Raw genomic sequence first — 26,938 nt, 5'->3', positions numbered from 1 at the left:
GAGGCCACTGCCTAGAATCTCCAGCTGACCACAGTAGCTGAACAGAGCATGCTGCCTTCCTCTAAGGAGACAGAACAAGAACAGGCAGAAGACTAGGCCTGAGAGGTGTGGGAAGGGGAGTCAGGAGACCTGGCTTTAGTTCCAATCCTGCCATTGACTTGGTAGGTTACCTGGAGGAAATCACTGAACTTTCAGAGCCAAAGCAATCCCACCAATAAAACGGGGACAAGTTAAAGCATGCCTTCCCCTCTACCACCTAAATGTGGGGAGGGCAAGTAAGAGAGAGACCAAAGTCCTCTGAAATATTCACAGGAATACAAGTGTTTTTTGAAGTTTAACTGCCAGGAGGAGCAAGAAAGGACTGGATCCAAAATTACCCCAAGGCTGAGCAGCACTCACCTGATGATGGCGCTGGTGAGCAGAATCGTTGGTTGGCTCCTGTGGCCAAGATACCATCTCCTGCTGCTTGAGGGGGAGTGAGCACCCGGGTGGCATTTGGGGGTGAGCCCAGTGGCCTTGAATCTGTCAACGGAGGTCCTATCTGTGATTGGACAGTCTTTCTTTGCAAAGTGCTGGTGTTCTCGATGCTGGCACAAGAGCTGGGAATGGAAGGGGGCAGGCTTGGGACAGGAACCAAACTCCTCTGGGGGCAAGAGCTGGGGCCAGTGGCATTCTCTGTCTTCACAATGATGCCGACGGTGTGGTTCTGAAGCCCCCCAGCCGCTGGTGGCGTGAGGGGCCGGGGCCAGCCTTGCCGGTGGGAGAGGCCTGGTAAGGGGGTGTTGGCGCCTGGAAGTCGCCGGGGGTCCGTGGAATCAGTGGGGCTGCTGTAGAGGTGTGGGCCATTGGCTTTCACCTCTGTGCTCACTGGCCCGTTGGCAGTCCCGCAGGGGGCTTTCTTGGATTTTTCCGCACAAGAACTGCAGCTGATGTCCTCTAGGGCTGGGGGCTGGTGGGGTGGAGAGCAGCTCAGGGAATTCTGGGTGCTAATCCCTGAGGGGCAGGACAAGGGGCAGTGGGAAGGTGTAGGTGCCTTGTCAGCTGTTTGCAGGGAGGTGGTGATTGAGCTGTCAGTCACAATAACAGGCTTAATATCAGCCTTCTCTGTCTGTTCAGAGTCCCAATGCGAAGGCATCTGCTTAGCAGATAAATGTTTCAATATGCTGCACTGGAGCGCAACAACACTACAGAGCCACTGCAACGGAAGGAGAGGAGAGGAGAGGAGGGTGAGAGGCCTGGGAGGCGCTGGTCCTTCCTGCCCCAGTGGCCAGGGCTAGAGCAGAGCCGATAAGCGCCGTTTCCGAGGTCCCATCGCGAATGCCCAGAAAAGGTGTGCTGGACTTCCGACAGGATTCCACTTCCAGTCCCAAGTGAGACTTGTTGGTGCACTCAGCAGGCAACACCCTGGTCAGCAGAGCTTGGGGTTCCCGTTCGGGCTCTGCCCCTAAGGCTCACCTCACGAACCAAGAGGCGGCAGGTACCCTAAGCCACTGCTGTGCGCTCAGCACTACCACCTGACCTCTCTGGGGGTCTACTGCGCTTTCTACGAGACGGATGTGCCCGTCTTGCAGCACAGCAGGGGGCCAACGGAGAGAAGCAGACTGGTTGACTCTGTACTTCTTCTATTTGCCTCAGAATATTGGCCAGAAGTTCTCTCCGGAATAGTCAACTCTTGGGGGATGGGGGAGGGGTGGGTGGGGTTGCAGAAGATGGGGATGGGGATGGCACTGAGGCTACTTCCAGTAACAGCTGTGGTGCGATGGAAGGAAGACTGGCTGCAGGATCCCGGCCCTGCCTTCACTCACCTCTTGCTGCTCTGCCTGGGTGGCTAAGTGCTCAGAGTTCAAAAGGTGCGTCTGCGATTCCTCAGGGATCCCATTGCAGATCAGCTCCCCGTCCCGAATGGCCGCAGGTGCAATGAGAGGGGGTGGAAACTGGTACTGGGATTTGATAGCATCAGGAACCTGTTTAGGATAGACAGGAGGAGGAAGGAGAGGGAGATGGCGTCAACAAGTCCAGCGGATTCTGCCCCGACTGCGTTTTTTCTGCTGGTGGAGCCAATGCCCATGGGACCATCATGCACTCTGGGGTCCACTAGGACAAGGAGGATCCGTGGGCTGCAACTGCTCTGTGCCTCAGACACACACTCGTCAGCCTGAGAAGGCACAGAAATGGAGACAGCAGGCACATGCTGCCACCACCCCCCCAACTTCTTCAGCAAAGTCTAAGGCCCACAGAGGGCAGAAACCACTGCTTTGGCCTAAGAAGTGTAAGACTGACTCTGGACACAGACTCACAGCAGTACTCTAGGCTCCCACTGCTCGGCATCAAGTTTGGGAGGGGAGTGAGCAGTATCTGACAGGCAAGAAGTTGAAGGAGGTCACGTTCACAGTGGAAATGCTCGGCATGAGGCCTGGCCTGTGACAAGCACTCAGTCAAGGTCAGTTTTCTTCAGCCATTCATTCAAGACTAATCAAACAGCTAAAGACCTCTTTGTTGTACAAAGACAGAAGACACATTCTGAATCATACCACGTAAGAATGAAAGAGCCACACCACAAGCAAAGAGTCATTCATACATCCGACCAGTATTTACTGGGCACCTCCTGAGTCTAGGTACTGTCCCAAGTCCTAGAGATCCAGAGACTAATAAAACTTAAGCTCTGCTCTCAAGGAGCACACAGTCTACTTGGGGAGATAAACACAGAAACATTACAACACAGCACAATGAGTCCTAGGATAGAGGCATGGCTAAGGAACTATAAAAAACATAGAGGAAGAGTGCTCATTTTTGTCTGGGTCGGGGGGCACAGGAATTTGGGATTAGGAAAGATTTTACAGGAAGGCAGTATTTGATCTGAGCCTTGTTAAGTTGAGAACTTCCAGGCAGAGGAAGGGGAACTGAGGGCAGTGGAGCAGCATACATGGCACAGAGATGTGGAAGCACTTGGTCGATTTGGAAAACATTTGGAGGACAGATGACCAAGTCCTTATGGAGGATAAGGGGAGAAGAGCTGAAAATGGTTTCCAGCATTCTGGTTTGAGAGGCTGGGTGGAAACTGTGGTTATTTACTGTAGAAACAAGAAATACAAGAGGAAGAGCAGATTTGGAGGCAGAAGACTTTTGGTCTTGGGCAAGTTGAGACTGAAATGCCCGTGGGATGGGTAGGCAGACATAACTCTGGATATGAGGAGAAAGGCAAGGCAAGTGGAATTAAGAGTCAGCACCATTAATATTGATGGCCGGTGCCAGGGGCTTGTCTGAGGTCATCCAGGAATGGAAGGCGGAGGAATGGAATGGTATGCAAATCTAAGGTTGTCCCCTGGTGAAGAGTGAAGACGTAGCAGGAAGATGAATCCCCAGCAAAACTACAAAGTTCTTAAGCTGATTTTGCTGCACTGCTCAGTCAATGATAGAGATGTTCCAGGACAGAGCTGAGCAGTCCTTGGCCACAGTCCTCAATCCGCTCCCAGATTGTCTAAGTACAAAATGCTTCTCAGAAAATTCATGGCCTTGGATTTTCCTCAAGAACAGGGAACCCTTTATAGAAGGGGAGGGGGTGCCTGGGTGGCTCAATTGGTTAAGTGTCCGATCCTTTTTTTTTTTTTTTAACAGATTTTATTTGAGAGAGAGAGAGCGCGCGTGCACGTGCATGAGGGGAGAAGGTCAGAAGAAGCAGACTCCCGTGGAGCTGGGAGCCTGATGCTAGAGTTGATCCTGGGACACCGGGATTATGACCTGAGCCAAAGGCAGTGGCTTAACCAAATGAGCCACCCAGGTGCCCCTAAGTGTGCAATTCTTCTTCTTCTTCTTTTTTTTTTTATTTATTTGACAGACAGAGATCACAAGTAGGCAGAGACACAGGCAGAGAGGAGGCAGAGAGGAGGAAGCAGGCCCCTTGCCGAGCAGAGAGCCCGATGTGGGGCTGGATCCCAGGACCCTGAGATCATGACCTGAGCCAAAGGCAGAGGATTAACCCACTGAGCCACCCAGGCGCCCCCCCCCCCTTAAAGATTCTATTTATTTATTTGACAGGCAGAGATCACAAGCAGGCAGAGAGGCAGGCAGAGAGAGAGGGGAGGAAGCAGGCTCCCTGTGGAGCAGAGAGCCCAAAGCGGGGCTCATTCCCAGGACCCTGGAACCATGACCTGAGCCAAAGGCAGAGGCTTTAACCCATTGAGCTACCCAGGTGCCCCAAACAGCAGGATTTTATCAAGGCTTCTTGACCTGTTCATTTTAGTCATCAGGTTCTCTTCCTAATCTACAGTTCAGATCTCTTTTAAATCTATTTCACTAAAGTATGAGTCATGCCACCTCTATAATACCCCCAACTGAAAACACCTTCATTTAATTTTGGAAACTGGTGTTTGCACTGAAGTGTAAATATTTACATGGTTAAGAGATTGTCATACAATTTCCAACAGTTAGCATCTTGCTGATGCTGACATCCACTGCCAAGTGATGGGAGTGGTGTGAGTGCGTTAAAGCGAGGATGCCACCAAGTGGCCCTATTTGAGAACTGCTGATCTCCACTGGCATGGAGCACCATCTGTGGGATTTCTCAGAAGATAAAATTCACCCCTATGTTTGTGTATACAGTGCTGGGCTCTCCAGGTTAAATGAGGGAACTGACTAGTTTATGAAAACAGCCTCAACACCCCCAAATGCTTTTCAACAAAGGGATTTTTTTCCCCCTGTTGATCTCTGTAGACACATTTTATTTATTATTTTTTTAAGTTTTTTTTTTTTTTTTTTTAATTTGAGAGAGAGAGAGACAGACAGTGAGAGAGGAAACACAAGCAGGGGGAGTAGGAGAGGGAGAAGCAGGCCTCCTACTGAGCAGGGAGCCCGATGTGGGGCTCAATCCCAGGACCTTGGGGCCACCACCTGAGCTGAAGGCAGATACTTAATGACTGAGCCATCCATGTGCCCCCACACTTTATTTTTAAAAAGCTTTAATTTATCTGACAGAGAAGAGAGAAGCAGAGAGCACAAGTGGAGGGAATGGCAGAGGGAGAGGAAGAAGGAGGCTCCCCACTGAGCAGGAAACCTGATGAGGGGCTCAATCCCAGGCCTCTGGGATTGTGACCCAGGCTGAGGGCAGACGCTTAACCATTTGAGCCACCCAGACGCCCCTGTGGACACACTTTAGCAACTGTCAAGTGCATATGAATATTAGGTAATATTACAGCCAAGGCCACAATTTGGGGGTATTCATGATATATTACCAGCATCCTGGAAAAACTGTTTTAACTCTCCTTTAGTCATTCTCCTCTTAAGTTCCTCAGCCGGGACAGGTGGTCCTCTGCTTCATCACCACCGCCTTCACCCTACCAGGCAGCTCTGGGACGGGGGTCATCTCCCAGGAACAGAGAGCATGAGTGCCCCATGAGGGTAGCAGAGGCAGAGCACAACTGTTTGGCAGAAGGGGCTAAAGAGCACTGATCCTCAGAACGGGAGACTCGTAGAATTTGGGGCTTGGCCTTGGTAGTCCTGATCTCCATCCTCAAACATGAAAATGTATGGTCATATTCACCACTTGTTGAGACACCAGAGACAAAAGTCGGGGCTTCAGTCTCCCTATCTATAAATTTAGGCCCATGATCCTGTCTGTTCCCCGAAAACAATCAGAGCCCACCATCCTGCCTGCACCAGGCTGGGACTCACCTTCAAGCTTCTTCTTTTGACTGACTGGAGCACACGGCGGTTAGGAGGGTGCTTCTTATGGATTCGGTTCAGGAAGTCCACTTTGACCACGTGCTGTGAAATGGTGTCCTGGAAACGGTCAAACACCTGGCACCGATTGCTCAACGTCATATTCTTCTGGTTCAGCTAGGGACAAAGGAGACACACTCTCGCAATGAACCTCAAAAGGCATCCCCTTCCCAATGACCTCTATTCTCTAGGTTTGAAAAATAGAAGCTCTTGGCCACACAGGCTTCTTCTATCAAGAGCTGGTATTATAGCAACCCTCCTATCAGAAGGCCAGGGGATCATGGGTAAGACGTCCTCCCTCCGCTCTGCCTGGTCTAGCCAGGGAAAGCTGGTATGTTCTATTCCCTAGAGAGGCTTGAGGGGGACAGGAAATAGGAAATTAGCCAAGAAATGCCCTTCAAATTCAGCCTCTGACAGCTCACACCTTTTGTCAGCATACCCTAACAGAGCACAGGTTTCAGTGGAGATGCAGGCCTTGGCCCTCAAGACCCAGACTCCCTTTCTAGAAGGCACTCTTGCCCACAGGAAGCAGGACAGTTTCCTATACAGGAGTGTGGCTGACAGCAGGGATCAGCACCAGAACGCCCATGCACCCTGCCCTAGTCCTTTTTCAACATAACACGGAGTAGCAGCAAGCCCACTTGGCTCCCACAGTCCTGCTCTACAAGAGGTGGGAAACTGGGACTGCTCTCAAGAGGCCAAAGGGAGGGAAGAACGAAGCTGATGCAGCGGCACACAGAAGGCATACAAATTCTGAGCCACCTTTCCGCTTCCACGTCTGGTCCACTACACTGTAACTCAAAAGAAAAGATCTGCACCACAGCTTCCTAATTAGTCAAGTAGGAAGAACCCCTAAATGGCTAATAAAAAAATTACCTAATTAATTTTTCATCTGTAGGAAAGCTGCTTTTTAAGATTCGTATTTGGCCATACCACTCATGGTTGCTTTTTTTCCAGTTCAGCAGGAGGCAAAATGAAACACTCATAACGGCGGCTCAGAGAGAAGCATCCTCCTAGCTGAGCCCTGAGCAGCGTCAGCCGAATGAAGAGGCCGAAGCAACACGCGTACAAGTCTCTAACTACGGTCCCTCAGTGCAACGCGAGGAGCACACGGTCACGCTGAGTGTCACAAGACATTCCATGGTTATTACCATCTGAGAGACAGTGTCTTAAGCGATAATCTCTTTTTAATCTGAAAGGCTGCTCTTCTGAGGGAGCTGCTCTTCAGAAGCCCTCACCCATTCAACCTTGTAAATGACTGTTCTTAGTGCCTAGCAGGAAAGGAACTAAGCTTAAGCCTCTTTTGGAGACAGCAAACTAGAGTTCTGTTTGAGCCCCAGGAAGCATCTGGAAACTGCACCCGAGACTCCTGGGAGAGAAGACAGAAGGACCCTCACACCATTCATTCATTCGACGAATATCTATTATGTACCATGACAAGGTGGGTGTCAAAAACTAGAGAAAGGAAAGAGATTCATGTGGTGCCCAAAACACATTAGGGTTTGGTCACTAGCTGACTGGCTGTGACCCATGCCAATTCTTCAACTCTCCTGAGTTACTGGGAGTTGACTGCCTGTGATAATTCCTAGGATAGAAGAATAAATGTTTTAGAGTTTCTTATTTTGTTTCCTCTAAAAATAAGAGGCAGGAAAATATGGAAGCAACTACTACAAGAGCATTTATTCCCATAAGTTGGATCTAACATACTCCCCTTTTAGAGCTGTAACATCAGCTGCTTAATTCACTGTGGAAGAAATTATACATAAACAACCAAGTCTGCCTGTATAGCTAAAACAAGGCATTGCAGGGAAAGGCAAAATGCACAGCTGAGGCATTTCAAAATAATCAAACCTGAAGAGGACGGTCTACAGAACCCAGTATCTGCGAGATTATGGTGAACTCTGGTACAAACCTGACCCTACTATGCTTTCTACTGAATCAGTCCACACGTTCCAGCTGTGCCCAAAGAGAACTGAAGGGGCGACGCTATACTTACCACCACATGTTCGATGTGATTCGGACACATCCATCTGCCCAGGGGCATGGCAGTGAGCGGTGGCTCGAGGCAGTCCATGTGGAACAGGAGGGGGCAATAGTCACACTGGATGAGAGGGGCCACACGGCAGCTCCTGCAAAAAAGAGTTGTAGGCCATTTCTGTGGCAAGTTGGGAAATTCAAACCAACTCTGCACTGTGGAACAGCCTCTCCTCCTTAACCCTCACTACGTTCTCCCAGAGCCTCCTCCCCCAGTGATCAGTTCCACTCACGATCAGGAAGATGGATGAAGTTCGGGGCTGCCACCAGGCTCTCCATTATTCTCTCTTTTCAGAGGAATGTGTCTTGTGGGGAAGGGAATGTTTATTTGGAGTACAGCTACAGTGGCTGTCAGAGCAGGAACGATCAATGCTCAGTACCCACAAGGGGAAGACGGCCAACTCTGCTCAGATCTTTCTACTCCTTAAAAGAAAGTTAACTTCTACCTCATTAAAAAAAAAAATCTCTAGCCATGTTTCTAGAGTCTTACACTAAAGCAAGAAAAGACGTCTCTTCTGCACGAAGCACTCAGCAAAAATGACACACAGAGATCCGTGTGCTGGGGAAGGATTTTGTAACATATTACTGTATGCATGGTTTAAGGGAGGAGCTTCAGCAAACACCAACTCTGACTTGTAACCACGATTCTCCTCAGGTTTCTGAGATGCATGGGAGCCTCGGCCTGGGCCTGGCTGAGTTCTACTGCTCTACTATCTAGTTTCCTACAGCTTTTGTTGTGGAACATTTCTTTTTTTCCCTTTGGCACATTTCTTTTTGATAGCTATTTTCTCCTGCTATCCTGCCCTTCTAAGACACCCAAGCCACAAAGTCCGGCTTCAGTAATTGAAGCAGCAGGTTCCTGTCACTGAGGAGATCCTATTTGAAGGAAACCAGTGTCTCAGGAAAGCTACAACTGGGGAATCCTGGAGGCGTTTGGAAGTCATCCAGTCTGATGCATACTAGCTACATGGACACTTGAACTACCTTTAAATTCACCTTTGGTGATTTAAAAAATTATCTGCCTTTTCCAGGGACCTGTGTCTCTGCTGGCCAGAGCTGCTCCTCTTAGCTAGTTTAAGTATCTCCTGCTTCTGTTTAAGTCCAACTCCTCTCACCCAAGTTTCTGTAAACACAGTCTCAGGTACTTCAGGGAATTTGTTAAGACAGTCAAGGCTCTGGTTAGTCGGTCAGCCAGTCTCTGTACTCACACCATCAGAATACGGGTTGTCTACATTTAACAGAGAGGGTTTGGAAGAGGATACAGGAGAGAGAAAAAATATCATTTGCTGACTATGGAGAAGAGTCCTTAGGATGGAAGAAAAATACCTGTTGCATGTGAAGCAGACTTTGACTGGTAGGGGAACAAGACCATTGTGATCTAACTCGTGCTGTGTCTTTTTAACGTTTTTCCCTGTGGTTTCCTCCTTTCTTCTCCTCTTGCTAGAACCTAGAAGAGAAATTGATGGAGCTGAGCTTTCCTGGATGTTGAGTTCCTAGTCTGGGACACAGAAACAACAGTATGTGAAAGATCAGATCTCAGGAAAAAGCATGTGGCATGGCCTAGATATGGGTTTCTCTCTGAGACCCCTTGGGATGGCTTCAAATGAGAAACAGAATAGGAAAGCAGGGAAAGGAACACAGATAAAAATCAGAACCATGGTCAGAGGTCATTTGTTCTGGGGCAGAAACACAACTAGCTCTATGTTTGGCAAATATGAAGCAATCAAAAGCCCGGGTTGTTAAAGATACTGGTAACCTAAGGAAATATAAGGGCCCGAGTCAGTCAACAAAGACTGTTTGATGGAGGTGCCTGAGGAAAAGACTGTAATTTTACTGCATTTTTAACAGAAATCAGAAAAGCTAGGATTCCATATACAACCTGCTGACAACCAGGATTTTTTTTTTTAAATTTTAATTATTTATTTATTCATCTGAGAGAGAGAGAGAGAACAAGCAGGGGGAGCAGCGGGTAGAGGGAGATGGAGAAGCAGGCTCCATGCTGAGCAAGGAGCCCGATGTGGAACTTGATCTCAGGACCCTGGGATCACGCATGACCTGAGCTGAAGGTAGCTGGTTAACCAAGTGAGCCACCCAGGTGGCCCCTGACCAGGATTCTTCTTCTTTTTTTTTTTTTAATTTTAAAGATTTTATTTATTTATTTGACAGAGAGAAATCACAAGTAGATGGAGAGGCAGGCAGAGAGAGTGAGAGAGGGAAGCAGGCTCCCTGCTGAGCAGAGAGCCCGATGCGGGACTCGATCCCAGGACCCTGAGATCATGACCTGAGCCGAAGGCAGCGGCTTAACCCACTGAGCCACTCAGGCGCCCTGACCAGGATTCTTAAGACTGCCAATTTCACCTTCTCTGGGAAAAAGAAAGGAACATCTAGAAGCTTTGTGGTATCAAGTGGAAGACATGACTTGATTTAAAAAAAAAAAGTATGGAGGGCAATTTAGTAACATCTTACCAAACATAAATGCATAGTTATAACCCAGCAATTCAAACATTAGAAATTGAAATTTACCCTACAGATACAATCACATGTACACAATGATATAATTATAAAATTTGTTGAAGCACCATCTATAGCAACAAAAGATTAGGAACAACCGGAATGTCCATTACCAGGAAATCAGTTAAATAAATTATGGCATGTCTATATAATAGGTCATATGTAACCATTAAGAAAAGCTGAGGAATGCCTACATTTAATATGGAAAGACTGCTAGAGGATATCGTGAAGTGAAAAAAGGCGTAGAGCAGTATGCCAAGTAAGCTAGTTAGAGGGAAAATACCGAGCATATTATATATAACTGCTTGTATGTGCACAAAGAAACTCTAGAAGGAAATACACAAGAACCAAACAGTGGTTATCTGTGAGGGGTCGGAAGGTAGGAACAAGGCAAATGGCAGACGGGGCAAAAGGGAAATTTTTCACTTAAAGTCTTTGTATATTTTTTCGCTTTCAAACCATGAGAACATATTACCTGTATTTTTAAAAAGGTGATACACTGAAGGGCAGAAAACAAAAAACTGAATAAGCAGAGTAAAAGCTAAAACCTTAAAAAATTTCCAGGAAGAATGAAGAACAGGAACCTGAGGGCAGCTCCGCGCACAGTGACCCCACAGGCAGCACAGCCCTCCAGCCCGACAGCAGCCCTTTGGTGAAGCTGGGGTGAGGTACGGGTGGGGTGTAAGAGTTTGGCTAACCTGGTAGTGCGGTGGTACAAGTCAGTTCATTGGGCAACTGAAACTGGGTGGGGTTCCGCTCCATGGCGGCAGCGATCAGCAGCTCAAAGGGCCGCCTTAGCTGGGGCTGCACGTAGTCCGGCTCCGCTGCCACTGGCTCCTCGTCCACGTCAATGATGTCCTCGTCGACATCATTCTGCTCAGAAGTGGGGGTCTCTGTGCTGGCATTGGATGTGGGTGTGCCAGGCCGGCTGGCTCTCCTTTCCAGGATCCGGGCATGGGCAATGGCCTTGAGCTCAGTTTTGCTGGCTGATCTGTCCAACAAGTCAGTATCACTGCTGGGGGATGTAGTCCGTTTGCCGGATTTGTCCACCAGTCCATTAACGTGGCCCAGCTCCTTTTTCTGCTCTCGTTTCTGTGCAAATGAACAGGCAGGACCATCACATCAAGTACCACAAAAGAGAAAGAAACGGATACTACCAAGTCCTTGCTAGGCCACTAGCCAAAATTATGAAATTTTCTAACCTGTCAGACTCCTCTGCCTGGAGACTCGGAACACCTGTCTCACACCTGTCTGTTCAAGTTGACAAAACTACACCTGAACTACACTAAACTAACAAACTACAGCAGCAGAGAATCACCAAACAGCAGGGAAAGTTAGAAACAATTATACACGCTTCTCATACATCCTTTACTCTAAGTCATCGTATGATCCACACTATCTCTATACAAAGCACAGAGGCAAAGGGATAAAAAGTTACCACAGTGAGAATAAACAGAGTGAGGCTAAGTGAGAACAGTGAGAAAAACATAAAGGGATTCAACATCACTGTAGTTTGCCTTGAAGCATCCTGACCTTCTGAATGGTTTTAAGAATTTTGCTCCAAATAAAGTCTGCAAATACAAAGGTAAGAGGTAAAATAGGCAAGCATAGCTCCCTGTCCAGGGAGGCTGGGTGCTAACATGTAAAGTAACTACACTACAAGGTGGACGGCGGCTGGTGTGTGGAAGATAGCCACCACAGTGTCTGAGACCGGTGGCTTTCAATGTTTCAAGTTTAACTAGAACTCTGAAAGAGACACTTCTTCAAATGGGATGATGGGGAAATGGAAAAAGACTATGTTTACTCAGTAGGACTGGATGGCTGGTATTACATTTTCCTCTAGGACTCAAATGAAGGTTTAACACTGGTCCCCAGTCAGGAGACCTGGGATCTGTCCCTGTACTGCCTGCCAATGATTCCTTATGACCCTAGATGACTCAGGTTGGTGTGCAGGAATTTCTCTGTTTGGAAAGTAAGACTTATAAAACCTTTCTTCTCCACCTTTCAGAGATATGGTAGAGAAAGAGGGTCTCATATATGAAAAGGATGAAGGCTCTGAGTCAGGGGAAGATCCAGCCTCCACTAGGAACAGGACCTGAACATCAGAGGTTGCTGAGGGCCAAAGGATGTATCATTTCAGTCTACTTCAGCATAACTACAGGAGGTCAAAGGCGGACAGAGATAGTGGTGCTTGGCAAAGGCAGACTTGACAATGGGCAAAGAGCGCCATCCGAGAGCACGTCGGAGTGGCACTTTGGGGAAAGCACACTATGTTAGAAAAAGGCTACAAGAATCCCCACCAAGCAGCTCTGCTTCTAGAAAACTGATGAAGAGGTAACAGAGCTTTGGAGCGAAGCAATTTGGCTCAAATCTTGGCTCTGTTAATTCTTTACTTCTAACTTGGGAAAGTTACTCTACATTAGTGAGCCTCAGTTTCTTCCTCTTTAAAATGGAGGTACAACTCCCCTACCCACAGATGGCTGTATGGATTAAATGAGACAACATATGCAAAATACCCGGCACATGATGGGCACCAAACTAATGTTAATTCCTCTTTTCCACCCTCTTTTCCTGGCTTCACTTCTCCCTGAGCTGTTCCCAACCCTTTCACATCCAGCTTCTTCAGTGGCAGGTTTCTGAAAGGCCTCCTGGCTGGCAGGTGCTACTAATGGGCCCTGCTCTAACCTAACCAGGGACACACAGGGAGAGATCTTGTGAGGTGGACAGGCTGGAGGACAGCCTGGTTTGTGGACCTTAGGAGATAATCAAACTACAGCTGGGGCTAAGTTGTTGACTGGGCCTTGCCTTGCCTTTTAATAAGAACCCTTGTGCACATGTTGAAAAATAAAAGTCTATCTGTTTACCTTCCTAAAGGCCAAAAACTGTTATACACATAAACCACAATCTCTGAATCATCTCATCCTGTTTCTGCAACCAAGGAAATCATCATTCATTGTGACATCACGTTCAGGGGCTGGGAAAACAGAGGTGATGTCACAACGAAGGCAAGTTGCTTGCTGTGTAATTAGTGTGATGGGAGGGAAGGAGATAGTTTACGATTCATAGACAGATTCTAATCCACAGTCTATAATTTGAGGATTGGGTCTCTCATAATCTGGATGGAAACACACCTACTTCCTTTTTTGAGAAAGAGGAATTTAGCTTTTGCAAGCCATAAAAGGTCTCAAAATAGAAAATCACGTTCTCCAAGCCAGTGCTGAATTATCAAAGACAAGGGAAGGGGAGCTAAAGAGGGATTAGGCAACCTGGGGTGCAGATGGGTTCAAAGTCTTCGGTCCCTCATACACCTAGCCAAGCCTCTGGATATCAGTGACTTATTTGCCTTGGGGTAAGGGAAATCCTTTTTCCCACCAAGCTAGAAAAGCTTGTTTTTCTTTAGCCACTTTCAGTCATGGATATAGCTGCCACATTCAAGCCACTTATCAACCTACTCCTGTCACTAGTGAATGAACAGGGCTCAGTAAATTAACACACCTCTTCTGCCCATTTCAGCAGCTCATGTTTGGATTTTAGGCCCTACTGGATTCCAAAGAGTCACCATGGGGAGAATGAGGGTGATTCCAGGGCTGGAAAAGACAAGAAGAAGGGACGAAAATGCCTTCAGGGCCAGGCCATCTTAGCTCTAGAATATCAGTGCTCTAGATCTGGCATTCTGAGCAAAGCCTGCAGGAAGCAGCATTATTACCTTTCGGCGAACAGTGCACCGGTGACACATCCACTCCCCAGGAGGCAACATCTCTTCACTCAGTGGAGGGTTACTGTAGGGAAAAGACAATGGCAAGACTAATTACTAACCTTTGATGCAGCATGAAAAAGCCTGGCTGGGTCTGGCACAAAGACGAAAGTCCCCTATTCTGGCCAGTCCTGCAAGCACTGCTAGGGTGCTCTCTTCCTTCAAAATGGTTACCTAGCATTATTTGTAATAACCTCAAGAGTGAGGACCCCCTCCCACATCTCAGAAAGAGAAGAAATCCATAGCTATGAACACTAGGCTTACAGGAAAAGACACAAAGAGCTAGTTTGGAGCCTTAAGAATCATTTCCCAAACTGTACCATGCTGATAAAATCATTGCTAGGTCCTCCACACTCCTCAAAGTCTGTCAGTGTAAGGCTAAGCTCTTCCACCTGCTATTCGGAGCCCTGTGTAGCACAGACCCATCACCCCTTCCCAGGACCCCCCCCCCAATCCCCTCCTGTCAAACCAAAGACTTGCAGGTATCTCTTTCTCTACACTACTTTTTCTCCTAGAAAGCTGTGCTTGTTAAAACCCTATTAATCCTGTAAAACTTGCCTCAATCAGCATATGGTAGATTAAAGATGGCTGCAAATTCTTTGCTACTCCTACTATCCAGAGGTAGGCCATTTCCTTCCTCTTGAATGAGGCTTGTCTTGTGACTTGTTTTGACTAATAGAATGCCCCGGAGGTAACCATGTTGTAACTTCCGAGGCTGGGTGTTAGGAGACCTGCAGATTCCATTTTTACATGTTTGGAATGTTCCATCTCAGAGCCCTGCTGTCACGCTGAGAGGCCACACTGTGGAGACTTAAGGCACTCCAATTAACAGCTTCCTCTGGATGCCAAGCCAAAAGCCAGCATGAACTACTGCTGTGTGACTAAGTCCTCTTGGACCATGCCAGCTTAGACGAGCCTCTAAAGGACTGCGGTCCCAGACAACAGCACACTGAGCAGAAAAACCACCCAGCTGAGCTCAGTTAACCTGCAGGCTTAAGAGAGATAATAACTAGCGTCTGTTTCAAGCCACTGAGTGTTGGATAGCTTTTTACGCAGCAACAGAAAACCGAGTACAGCTCCTCCATACGCTCTTCCTGGGTTACTCAGACATCCTGGACCTCTGAGCTACATGGTTTAGTTCTCTTTTTGTACTTTCTCTACCCCCACCGCTTTCTCTTTGTATTTCTCTTGTTTTCCCTTGTGTGAGGGGTTTTTTCTTTTCAAGTAATCTCTACAACCAACATGGGGCTCAAACTCACGACTCCAAGATCAAGAGTCATATGCTCTTCTGACTTGAGCCAGACAGGAACCCTAGTTCTCTCTTTTCTTATTTATTACTTATTGTAAGCTCTATGCCCAATGTGGGGCTTGAACTATCATTCATTCATTCATTATAAGCTCTATGCCCAATGCTGGGCTTGAAGTCACAACCCTGAGATCAAGAGCTGCACGTTCTACCAACTGAGCTGGCCAGATGCCCCTCTTATTTCTTTCATTAGAGGGCCCAACACAAAGACTGGATCTCTTCCCTCTCTGTAGGTTTATATTATAATACAGAGGTTGTACACAGAGTAGTCACTCAAGTCAATACTGAGTCAGATCAGAGCTGTGTAGGGCAGGCCTTACTGATCCTCCGCTGATTTCCATTAAGGTAACACCAAGAACCATATAATGAGACTTTATTAAATCCTTGGGAGGGTCACATTTCTAATGTCTATACAGTAGTGGTTCTCGAAGTGTGGTACCTAGATCAGAAGGAAAAATCAGTATCATCTGGGAGCTTATGAGAAATGCAAATTCTGAGGACACCTGGGCAGCTCAGTCAGCTGGATGTCTGCCTTCGGCTCAGGTCATGTTCCCAGCATCCTGAGACTGAATCCCCATGGGGTTCCTTGCTGGGTGGGGAGCCTGCTTCTCCCTCTGCCTGCCCTTCCCCCTGCTTGTGCTCTGTCTCTCTTTGACAAGTAAATAAATTAAAAAAAAATTTTTTTTTAAAGATTTTTATTTATTTACTTGACAGAGAGAGAGAGAGAGAGAGAGATATCACAAGTAGGCAGAGAGGCAGGCAGAAGCAGGCTCCCTGCTAAGCAGAGAGCCCAATATAGGGCTCAATCTCAGGACCCTGAGATCATGACCCGAGCCGAAAGCAGAGGCTCAACCCACTGAGCCACCCAGGAGCCCTAGTAAATAAATAAAATCTTAAAAAAAAAAAAAAAAAAAAAAAAAAGCGCAAATTGAGACCTCAGTTCAGGCATGCAGAATCAGAAATTCTCTTCTATAGAACGAGGCTACATTTATGCTTAAGAAAATCTTACATTTGGTTCCTGGGAATCACCTATTTGGAATGGGAAGGAGGAAGTTTTTCATCAAAAAAGGATGAGAAAGGGGCGCCTGGGTGGCTCAGTTGGTTAAGCGGCTGCCTTCGGCTCAGGTCAGGATCCCGGCGTCCTGGGATCGAGTCCCACATCGGGCTCCTTGCTCGGCCGGGAGCCTGCTTCTCCCTCTGCCTCTGCCTGCCATTCTGTCTGCCTGTGCTCACTCGCTCTCTCTCTCTCTCTCTGACAAATAAATAAATAAAATCTTAAAAAAAAAAAAAAAAAGGATGAGAAAGGGGCACCTGGGTGGCTCAGTCGATGACACATCTGCCTCCAACTCAGGTCATGATCCTGGGGCCCTGGTATTCCGGGGCCCAAGTTAGGCTCTGCTTTAGCAGGAAGTCGGCTTGAGATTCTCTCCCTTTCCCTCTGCCCCTGCTCCCACTCATGTTTTCTCTCTCTCTCTCTAATAAAATCTTAAAAAAAAGACCCCCCTCCCGAGAAATACTAAAAAAAAAAATTGAGGGCTGAATAACATAAGGACTCTTCCTGAAGTCCCAGGGCTTAATATTACATTGGTCTGTTTCTAGCTAGGAGAGCACTTGACTTGGCAAACATTTCTCGCTCCTGCTTTGCCATGCTTCCCTGTAGCCCTAGGTATTCTATCAGGCCTTCACAGGTCCTTGCTTCCTTTTCTCCCTTTTTCCTTGGTGGAATCTCAGGAGATCCTTACTAGGAGGCAGAAAACTGGAGCACACTGGTCTACTGTGACAGGTCTTCAAATCCCAGAGGACCACAGATGAATGTCACCTGTAAAGTCTTTCCCACTTCTCTCCAATGGATTTTTACATAGGCCACATCCAAACTAATGAGATACCTGCATGTAATCTGCAAAGGCCTACAGACTGCTATGCTTCAGCAGCTGTCATATTAAAATTAACCCTGAAAAGGCTGTCACTTCTGATTCAGTTTTTCATCCTTTCTTTTCATCTGCCCGCTTGGCTTTGTACCAAGACACTATCCACCAAACATGTAAAGCAGAGGTGGGCAAAGCAAGGTGGTTTGAGCTTCGATCTTTTACCAAGATGTAAATGGCCTCCTGGCCACCATTCACACTTCCCTCAATCTAGCCCCAACCCCTGCTGGCAGAATTAGTTATTTAAAGCACAGTTCTGACCATATCACCCTCCTAATTAAAAAGTTCTTCAGTATCACCCCTACCCTACCCTATCCTTTATTACAGGATAAAGTTTAAGCTTTATCAGTATTAGTATTATAGGTTAAGACTCCTGTGGCCAGAATTCTCCATCTTTCTCCAGCTTCATTAACCTGGCGGCTCCCCACACAGTCCATACCCTTCCTCCACACTGCATGTCTATTCATTCTGGAGCTGCTCCCTGTAATCACAAAAGCTGGGCCTTCCCTCATGTCTTCACCCAGTAAACTCTTTATGTTTTGGGGCTCAAGTCAGGTAGTGCCTCCAGGAAGCCTTCTCTGGCAACCCCTGATTCCCTATAGCAGTTCTGTGCCACACTGTACCAAAATCCCTTTCTTTATGGCTTATTTATTTTTGTACCTCCACACTCTGCAAGATGCCTGGCACATACTAGGTGCTCAATAAAGCTTGAAAGAACTGAGGGACACGAAAAGAATGAGCTTCTAGGAAGTGAATGTAACCCTCCAAAGTCATGAGGCAAGGCAATGCAATTGGGAGGACCCTTGTTTTGGTGGTTAAATCACATATGAAATAATTTGTTTTCTAAGTTACAAAACAGTAAGACATCAGAGTCAAAGTCCACACTTGCAAACCTGAGACTCACTGAACCACCCCACCTGACTCATTTATATCTTCTTTAAACAATTTGATTTCTCATTTCTTTTTCTAAACACGTGGGTCAAATGCTTAAAAATTTTAAGACTTTTTTTTTTTAAGATTTTATTTATTTATTTGACAGAGAGATAGAGATCACAAGTAGGCAGAGAGGCAGGCACAGAGAGAGGGGAGGCAGAGCAGAGAGCCTGACGTGGGGCTTGATCCCAGGACCCTGAGACCATGACCCAAGGCAAAGGCAGAGGCTTAACCCACTGAACCACCCAGGCGCCCCTTAAGAGGTTTTTAAAAAGTAGCTCCTGATTGGTTTCTAAAGGATCACTTTCAGGGAAACCAAGTTTAAGAACACTCATTTCTCAGAATTCTAGATCACGGCTACAGGCTCTTCTTGTCTGCCCTAAAGTGCATGATGAGGGCTGTGAGTTTGGTTTTGTTTTGTTTTTTAAGATTTTATTTATTTGACAGACAGAGATCATAAGCAGGCAGAGAGTCAGGCAGAGAGAGAGGGAGGAAGCAGGCTCCCCGCTGAGCAGAGAGCCCGATGCGGGGGCTTGATCCCAGGACCCCAGGATCATGACCTGAGCCGAAGGCAGAGGCTTAACCCTCTGAGCCACCCAGGTGCCCGAGGGCTGTGAGTTTAGGGAATAGCACAAGAAAGTCAGAGTACTGTCTCCAGGATGAACACAGAACATTTAAAAGAGTGAGGCCTTGTTGAGATGTTGCTGCTTTCTCAGAGAAAGAATGTACATCTTGAAATAAACGTGAAAATGCAGTATTTTGAGAAGGCAGTAACTGTAAGATAGGATGGACAGGGAAGGAAAGTCTGTGTTTCTAGACAATGCTTAGCGCAGGTACAGCAGGAATACAGAAACTGCCCATCATAAAGTTTTCTCTTTGCCCCTAGCAATTCCTTTCAAGATATTTAGTTAGGCAGTCCCCCCCCCCCTTTTTTCCAATTTATATGACAGCAAGAGAGGGAACACAAGCAGGGGGAGTGGGAGAGGGAGAAGCAGGCTTCCCTCTGAGCATGGGGCTTGATCCCAGGGTCCTGGGATCATGACCTGAGCCGAAGGCAGATGGTTAACCATCTGAGCCACTGAGGCGCCCCAAGCAGGCAGTTTTTCAACTCAATTATCTAGAGCAAAAGGATTCATGAAATGGATCCAGGAAAGAAAGACTGTTGGAGTAATCAGCTCAGGAACTATTTTGTAAAGAGGCTGCTTTGCAAAAGACTAGTTTTGCTCTATGTCAGAAATACTGCCAATAAGGAAAGGATTCTAGGGAGAAAGGAGATTCTGTAACCTCAGGACCCTCATCCACATCCTGAAGACTTTCCCATCTCAAAGCTCTTTCCCCCATAAGAATGATACTCCCTTGTGTGCAACCCTGAAACAATTATACACATGCGAGTCTTTAAACCATGATATGTTTGTCAAGAAAAACAAGGCTTTGTCTCAGCATCCTCTTATCCTTATGTATCAGTGAAGACAAGGTGCTAAGGGCCATTCTCTATAAAAGGAAATCATTAAAAGTTAAGAAGTCAGGTAATGTTGGAAATGCTCTATCAGAGTTTCCGCTGCTCAGCAGTGAAAACCATGAGGACGCTATAATGAGCCAGTGCTGCTTGTAAAGACATCAATATGCTTCCTAATCACTAAAGCCTAGAAATAGCAGAACGATTATCTCATCTTACATCTACATAGTGTACTACAGTACACAAGTGTTTTCACAGATGGTCTTATTTGATCTTTACCAGCTCACTGTGAGAATTCTTACTCCCATCATGCAGGTGATGAACAGGACTTATCTAACGCCACAGAACCAGTGAAGTTGCAGAATTACAACCCAAATCAGTTTCTTGGCTCTTTCAAATCTTGAGTCCTCATTCTGTCAGCTATAAAACAGTTCGTAACAATAGAGCTCTAATTCCTCAAAACAAAACAAAACTTTGGTAGTTCTCTTATTTCTGGGGGACACAGTGGACTATCCATCAAGGTAGCGTTCTCAATCTCAAGGTTGAGCACTTCCTTCTCCATCAGTCAATATTTATTGCATTCCCACTGCTTACTAACTAAACTAACTAACGAGTGCCATGCCAGAGGCACCACACTGGAGGAAAGAGACAAAGCAGACAAGTTATGATCTATCCCACCAAGAAACAGCCTTTGGGGAGAGAGGATCAAAGTCATTCAAGCATTTAATGAACAATTAATTATTTCACACTAGGCAACGTGCTAAGTGGTGAGATTTCAAAGTCTTTGTTCTCAGGGATCATAGCCTAGAACAACTTGAAAAGGAGAGCTGACGAGGAGACCACATACAATCAACCATGACTAGACCTAGACCACATACAATCAACTATGAACTGAACCTACCCTAAAGACCTACAGAGGACTCAGCTGTTCATCTAGAACCCAAAAGTACGTTAAGACTTTAGCATTCCTTCTGAGAACAGTCCAAGTCCTAGAAAGGAAGGGGAGTCCTGGAAAGTCTGTGAGCTGGCTTGTCTTGGGAAATGTAGCTCTTTAGAGAGTACCCTGCGAGGGCAGAGCTTCTGCAGATATCCATCTGCCTTCACTGCTATAAATGTTTCCTCTCAGATCATTTGTTAAAAAGCCCCGGCCTGGGGGGCTCAGTTAGGCCTCTGCCTTCGGCTCAGGTCATGATCTTGGGGTCCTGGGATTGAGCCCCGCATCAGGCTCTCTGCTCAGTGGGAAGCCTGCTCCCCCCCCGCCCCCCCCGCCTGCCTTTCTGCCTGCTTGTGATCTCTGTCAAATAAATAAATAAAATCTTAAAAAAAAAAATAATTAAAAAAAAGGCCCTGGCCTGCGATTCCTGGCCAGAAAGTGGCTATTCACAGCTTTCTAACTTGCTGCTTGACCACCACCTGATCTCAAAGACATTCTGTCAGCTATAAAACAGTTCGTAACAATAGAGCTCTAATTCCTCAAAGACTGTACAACTGAAAGATATGCATCTCAAAGCCTGGTGTGGCTCTCTGTGAGGCCTGTCAGGGCCTATAAACCGATGACAGTAATACCTGTACACAAACCAATTAGAAAGCTGGTCAAAGCATTAATTTTTCTAAGAAAGATTTATTTATTTTAGAGAGAGAGGGAATGTATGCAGGAGTGGGGATTTGGAGGGAGGGACAGAATCTCAAGCAGACTCTGTGCTGAGCACAGAGCTTAATGTGGGGGTTCATCTCACAACCCTGAGATCACAAACTGAGCCGAAATCAAGAGTGGGTCACTTAACTGACTGAGCCACCCAAGTGCTCCTGGAGATTTTATTTTTTAAGTAATCTCTATATCCAACAAGGGGCTGGAACTCACAATCCTGAGGTCAAGAGTCGCATGTTGTTTTGACTGAGCCAGCCAGGCATCCCAACGATTTTTTTTCTTTTTAATTCTCTTTGGGAGAATGGGGACTGACTTAACTGACTCAGCTACCCAGGTGCCCCTGCATTTATTTTTCAAAACTAAAACTCCTAAAGCCAGCCTCTGCGGCAGGACTCCAGCATCCAGACTCCCACAAACAAATCCAAATGACCTGACTCTATAGCTGATGACGCTGCCTAGGTTGGTATATTTCTGGAGTTATGGAAGAGAAAACCAAACACACACACACGCGCACGCACACATGCACACACGCACACACACACACACCCCCCCCCCTCGGCTCACTGTAATGCCTGTGCTGATAGCCCTCTCCGTGTCAAAGATTCAAAGCCCAGAGCCAGATGATCCCAACTCACAGCCAAAGGATGAAGTCCGGTTTTAATTTAGAATGCCTCTTTCATTCACTAATGAGGCGGCAGCCCACCACTGCTGGTGGAAGGTGTTAGTTGTCATGGTTCTTGGCTCTCTAATTAAGAGGATCTATTTCAAGTCATACACCAGAGTGGCTGATCTGAGTCTCACCTCACTCATCTCCCTCACCTATTAATACACACGTGAGCCTGCACCACATTAACATTTACTTCAGATTTAGTCGCCACCAGTGGGACCTGTTGCTCCATAGCTCTGCGTTAATTATCCATCCAGCGCAAGCAGTTTTTCAATATGGAACTGGAAGGGAGCAGGGGGAGGGGAATGAGAGAACAAAGGGAGGAGGGGAGAGGTGAAGGGAGAGAAGGAGACAGGGAAGCAGAAAGACTGCCTTTGATTTCAGAGACCTGGTTTGTTTTTTTTTTCCCCATTACAACATGCAGATAAAAATGGTGGGGAACAAAATGGTGTTAGGCTCTGGACTTATTTTTTAAAAATATGTTAGTTTAATGATGTATGGCCTGCAAATGTCTATCCAGCTAAGTGACACTGACATTTTTAGAACTTGAGCCAAAGGCAGCTGGGGAGACATGGAAATATCACTTAACCAAATTAAAAGCTTTGGTGTGTGTCTTAGGACAAAAGGAAGCAAAACAGATGAAAACTATTTAAGAAAGAAGACATTTTATTGTCTCTTCCTAGACTGACAAAATATTCTATTTAATATGAAGACTGAACAGGAACACTATGCAGACAGCATATCTGTACACAATATACATACAGCATTCCACTCGGGTTCACTTCTAAAAGGGGTCAGTCGCGTGAACTGCTAGGGTCCCTCCTGTCAGAACCCATCATTCTCCAAGAATCAGAAGCTCTCTAGCCATATATGGTAGTCTCAGTTAAAATATCAGACTAAGAAAGATTTCATTGACCCCTCCCCGCATCTGGATGTCTCCTCCCTTTTTTGGGTGGTGGTGGGGTATTCAGCCAGCAAACAATAGCACCGAGCAGTTTTGATTTTTAATTTCACAGTTCATGGGTCTCGTCCATCCATCTGAGGTCCACTACCAGATAAAAATCCTACAATCATATCTAACAGCATTGTGTAAGAGTGACTGCAAAAGACAATACATGCTCAGAGCAGGCCTGCTCTCCCTCAAACCAGCCCCGCTGTCCTTGGCCAGCTGAGGATCTGCGTTGGTACTAGCCAAAATGGGAGGGAAGGTAACCACTGATAGGAACACCATCACATCTCTGCCTCCTGGTAGCTATCTTATCTACAAAGAACCTATGAGCACAGAAAACAAGCCTTTTATAAACCGAAACCAGCTTCTAGAACTGAAACCAGTTCTAGAAAAGAGATGCTGAGTAAGATTTAATTTAAAAATTATCTTTTAAAGCATAAAAGCTGTATTAATGTACCCCAATTTAATGGCTTGAAACAAAATCTAATGAAATTTAAGTGTCAGCATAAATAGCCACCTTCCTCTGGACACTTGTATGGGCATCAGTTTTTATTTTCAAGTACAGCCTACCTTTCAAAGGCTAGGAAGACGGCCACACTGGAAGATACAAGAAACGAGAGCAGAAAGGTCCTGGGGTCCCTGATCCTTAATTCCTTACCCTCCTCCATCCCAGCTACTGACTCAAATACAGCTAATGTCACAAAGTACATAAAAAGTGCAAGGACCGCTGGCTTTTTCATGCAGAGCCTCAGGAGCAGTGTTAACAAGGAGACCAATGAAGTGCCAGGCCATTACAAGTGCCCCATTGAGAAACTTCGCTAGCTGTGTCACTTCCACAGGCGTACGATCCTTTCAAATTAGCGGCCCCCAAATTTCACTGCCTTCTATGCAGAGCTGGGCTGTGGTGGCATCCTCCCAGTGAAGGACACCTGGAGAACAGGGTTATGAGTCAGGGCAGCAAAAGGAGGGTGGGAGGGTAGAGTACCAACAGTTACACTAGGTGTTGCCCCTGCTAACTTCTCGACAAGCTGAGACTGGGTGCCACAGGGCCTTATCTATCATTAGTTTGGCTATTCTGGCAATCTTGGCTTCTCCACGATGGAGAGGTGGCTGCAAACATTTTAAAATGGGTTTCGGGGAGCCTGGGTGGTTCAGTTGGTTGGGTGGCTGCCTTCGACTGAGGCCATGACCCTGGAGTCCTGGGGTCAAGTCCTGCATCGGGCTCCCGGCTCTATGGGGAGTCTGCTTTTCCCTCTGACCTTCTCCCCTTTCATGCGCTCTCTCACTCTCTCTCTCTCAAATAAAAATAAATAAAATCTTAAAAAAAAAAAAGAAAGAAAGAAAGAAAACGGGTTTCATTTATTCACCTCCCTCCTGATAAGATTTTGGAGCCTAAGTGTTTTGGAAGAGTCACCATTCTGGCCTCAGCAGACACTTTCTGATGTTCCCAGGGAATGTTCTTCCTTGGAAGGAAGAATCAACAACTGTAATTGTGTATTCCAGAGGAGTCTCAGAGGTATGGAAAACTGGGTACTGTTCCATGGTCAAATCAAGGAAAAAGGCAGGACACACACACACATATATACATATATTTTTTTTGGAGTACGCAGCTCAGGCGATCTTGATCAGTTTCTATCTTATAGATACTAGATCTAAAATTGTATAAAGGCTGGGAAAACTAAAAACACTAACAATGTCTTGGGGTAACTGCGTGGCTCAGTTGGTTAAGCGGCTGCCTTTGGCTCAGATCATGATCCTGGAGTCCAGGTATGGAGCCCCATGTTGGGCTCCCTGCTCAGTGGAAGTCTGCTTCTCCCTCTTACCCCCACCTCATGCTCTCTCTCACAAATAAATGAGTAAAATCTTAAGAAAAAAAAAAGAAAGAAAGAAAAAGAAAAAACTAACATTTTTTTTAAAAAAATTTTAAGTTAAAAAAAAAATCTTTATTTGAAATTCAACTAAATACAGAGAGAGCAAGAGCAGGTTTCTACTTAAGACCCAGCTGCTTTTCCCTAAGGAGGATTTCTGCTTCATTTACCCTCCTCTGAAAGGGTCTTCTTAAAAGGAAAGATAGAGAATAATGATATGATTTGCACCACAACAGCACAGGGCCTATTCCCTCTTTCTTTTTACTCATAAGCCCCATTTTACTCATAAACCTCAAAACTCCCCACCTGACATGACTGAAGTAATCTCCTGGGCATGCTGTCAAACTGTGCTGTCGTGGTTTGATGCCACAGCTAAGTGCTGACTTGGGCTTCTGAAGCCTTCCAGTTACACCCCCAGTGACCTATTTAGGAGGTGAACAGACCTCTCAGAGACAGAGCACCATAGTTTTTTTTCCCTTTGGCCCACTTTTCTCTCAGATGATTCCTAACCAAAGAATGATCACCCCAAAGGCCTGAAAGTATGCACACAAGCGGTAAGATATTGAGGAAAGCTCATATGCAGCAAGCATTCAAGTCCTGAACATATAAGCTCTTTCCCACTAACTTAAATAAACTGCAGATACTTTTCTTACCTTTCAGCTTACTTCAGCTCCAACAAACTAAGGCCTGCAGTCAAAGATGTCTCATGAATTAGTGTTAATAATTAAGTTAAGCTAGAATGGCTAAGTGTTATCTAAGCCAGGCAAAACCATGAGGACTACAACCAAAGGATTAACAAACAAACAAACAAACAAACAAAAAAGATAAGAGCAAAACAGGGGCACCTGGATGGCTCAGTGGGTTAAGCCTCTGCCTTCAGCTCAGGTCATGGTCTCAGGCTCCTGGGATCAAGCCCTGAATCATCAGGTTCTCTGCTCAGTGGGGAGCCTGCTTCCCCTCCCCTCTCTCTGCCTGCCTCTCTGCCTACTTGTGATCTCTCTGTCAAATAAATAAATAAAATATTAAAAAAAAAAAAAGATAAAGCAAGACAATGTCTATCAAAGGCCAAAATCATTAACAGAATTCTCCCTACATTTAAGATGCTCTTTCAAAAAAAATGGCCAGCAAGATCAAGGAAAACTGAATATAGCTAATCTATGTATAGAAAGAACTACAAAAAGGTATAGATTTAGACACATTTAATGAGATTAACAAAGTATAATTTTCATAATGCGTTCTAATAACTGATGATTGAAAACCCGAAAAAGTTCACTGTAGAATTTCCCTCTAATGTCTCCAGAGCTTCACTAGAACCAAGAATCAGTAGAACTCTATCTGCTGGTTCAATGAATGTGGGAATTAAAAAGCACCCAGCTCATCACCCAGCTCTTTACACCTGGTCTGGTGTAAAGAATAAGAGTAGCTGCTCACTGCCCAGTTTTGTAATGAGGAGACTTACCTACAACCACATAAGAGTTCTATGCATTTCATTAGTTTCTCTGCTCTCTTCTCTGCACTACTGCAGACAGGAGAAAAATACTATTCAACGTCTATCTAAGGATCACGGCTGGATACAAGACGGCCAATGTGTTCCTGCTGCTGCAAACAGGGTTCCTTCCACCCTGAAACTCAAGCTTGCTAGTAATTGAGAGATTCCCTCACCCTTGCCTGGCCTGGTGGTAGAGTGATGTCTTCCAGCTATGGTTAAATTCAAACCCTGTGAAGAATCCTTTCTTGCTCACTCCAGCTTATTTCAAAAAAGAGCCTCATGCAGAGCCCACATCAGTGGGAAACACTGACGCTAGGTACAGGCTTGGAGTCCCCGCCCCACTGTTACATTCCCTGTCTTTTGACTTTTCAAGACTGGGAAACATTTCCTGGGAGATATATCTTATATAGTTTGTCAGAAAAACAAGGGAAGGGCAAAGACTAAACACCAACGCTATTAATATACAGGAAACAAATCTAATTAAGGGGAAAGGAATAGTGACCGTGTGTTCCTGTTAAAGGTATCATCCACTTGGTAGCAGAAGACGTAGCAGAAGACATCAGTTCTGTTCCCCAACTAAGAGCTTATCTTTGCACGTCTCGCATTTGTAATACCACTACATATTGCACAGCAGTTCAATCCTCTGGAGTGAACAGAGGATACATGTCAGCCCCTGGCTTTTG

General features: G+C 46.1%; 2 protein-coding genes and 1 long non-coding RNA gene across 5 annotated transcripts in view; 1 reads left to right on the top strand and 2 right to left on the bottom strand.

The window, feature by feature from the left end:
- Positions 1-26,938, bottom strand: part of ALDOC (aldolase, fructose-bisphosphate C) — a 1,020,901-nt gene that overhangs the window by 303,868 nt on the left and 690,095 nt on the right. The window lies entirely within an intron of this gene.
- PHF12 (PHD finger protein 12) overlaps positions 1-26,938 on the bottom strand; it is a 42,500-nt gene that overhangs the window by 6,063 nt on the left and 9,499 nt on the right. For all 3 annotated transcript variants that reach the window (XM_082707054.1, XM_082707053.1, XM_082707055.1), the window contains exons 3-9: positions 13,967-14,039; positions 10,959-11,352; positions 9,076-9,196; positions 7,712-7,844; positions 5,668-5,832; positions 1,806-1,964; positions 400-1,195 (exon numbers count right to left, since the gene is read on the bottom strand). In XM_082707054.1, the coding sequence (XP_082563180.1) occupies positions 400-1,195; positions 1,806-1,964; positions 5,668-5,832; positions 7,712-7,844; positions 9,076-9,196; positions 10,959-11,352; positions 13,967-14,039 (1,841 nt within the window). The remainder of the gene's footprint in view (positions 1-399; positions 1,196-1,805; positions 1,965-5,667; positions 5,833-7,711; positions 7,845-9,075; positions 9,197-10,958; positions 11,353-13,966; positions 14,040-26,938) is intronic.
- Positions 16,608-26,938, top strand: part of LOC309851686 — a 132,074-nt gene continuing 121,743 nt past the window's right edge. The window contains exon 1 of the long non-coding RNA XR_014304866.1: positions 16,608-18,441. This is a non-coding gene — a long non-coding RNA (uncharacterized lncRNA). The remainder of the gene's footprint in view (positions 18,442-26,938) is intronic.

The sequence above is a fragment of the Mustela nivalis genome, assembly GCF_964662115.1.
Source record: "Mustela nivalis genome assembly, chromosome: 17".
NCBI lineage: Eukaryota > Metazoa > Chordata > Mammalia > Carnivora > Mustelidae > Mustela > Mustela nivalis.
The sequence above is the reverse complement of the archived record's forward strand: the minus strand, read 5'-3'. Positions and strand labels throughout refer to the sequence as shown.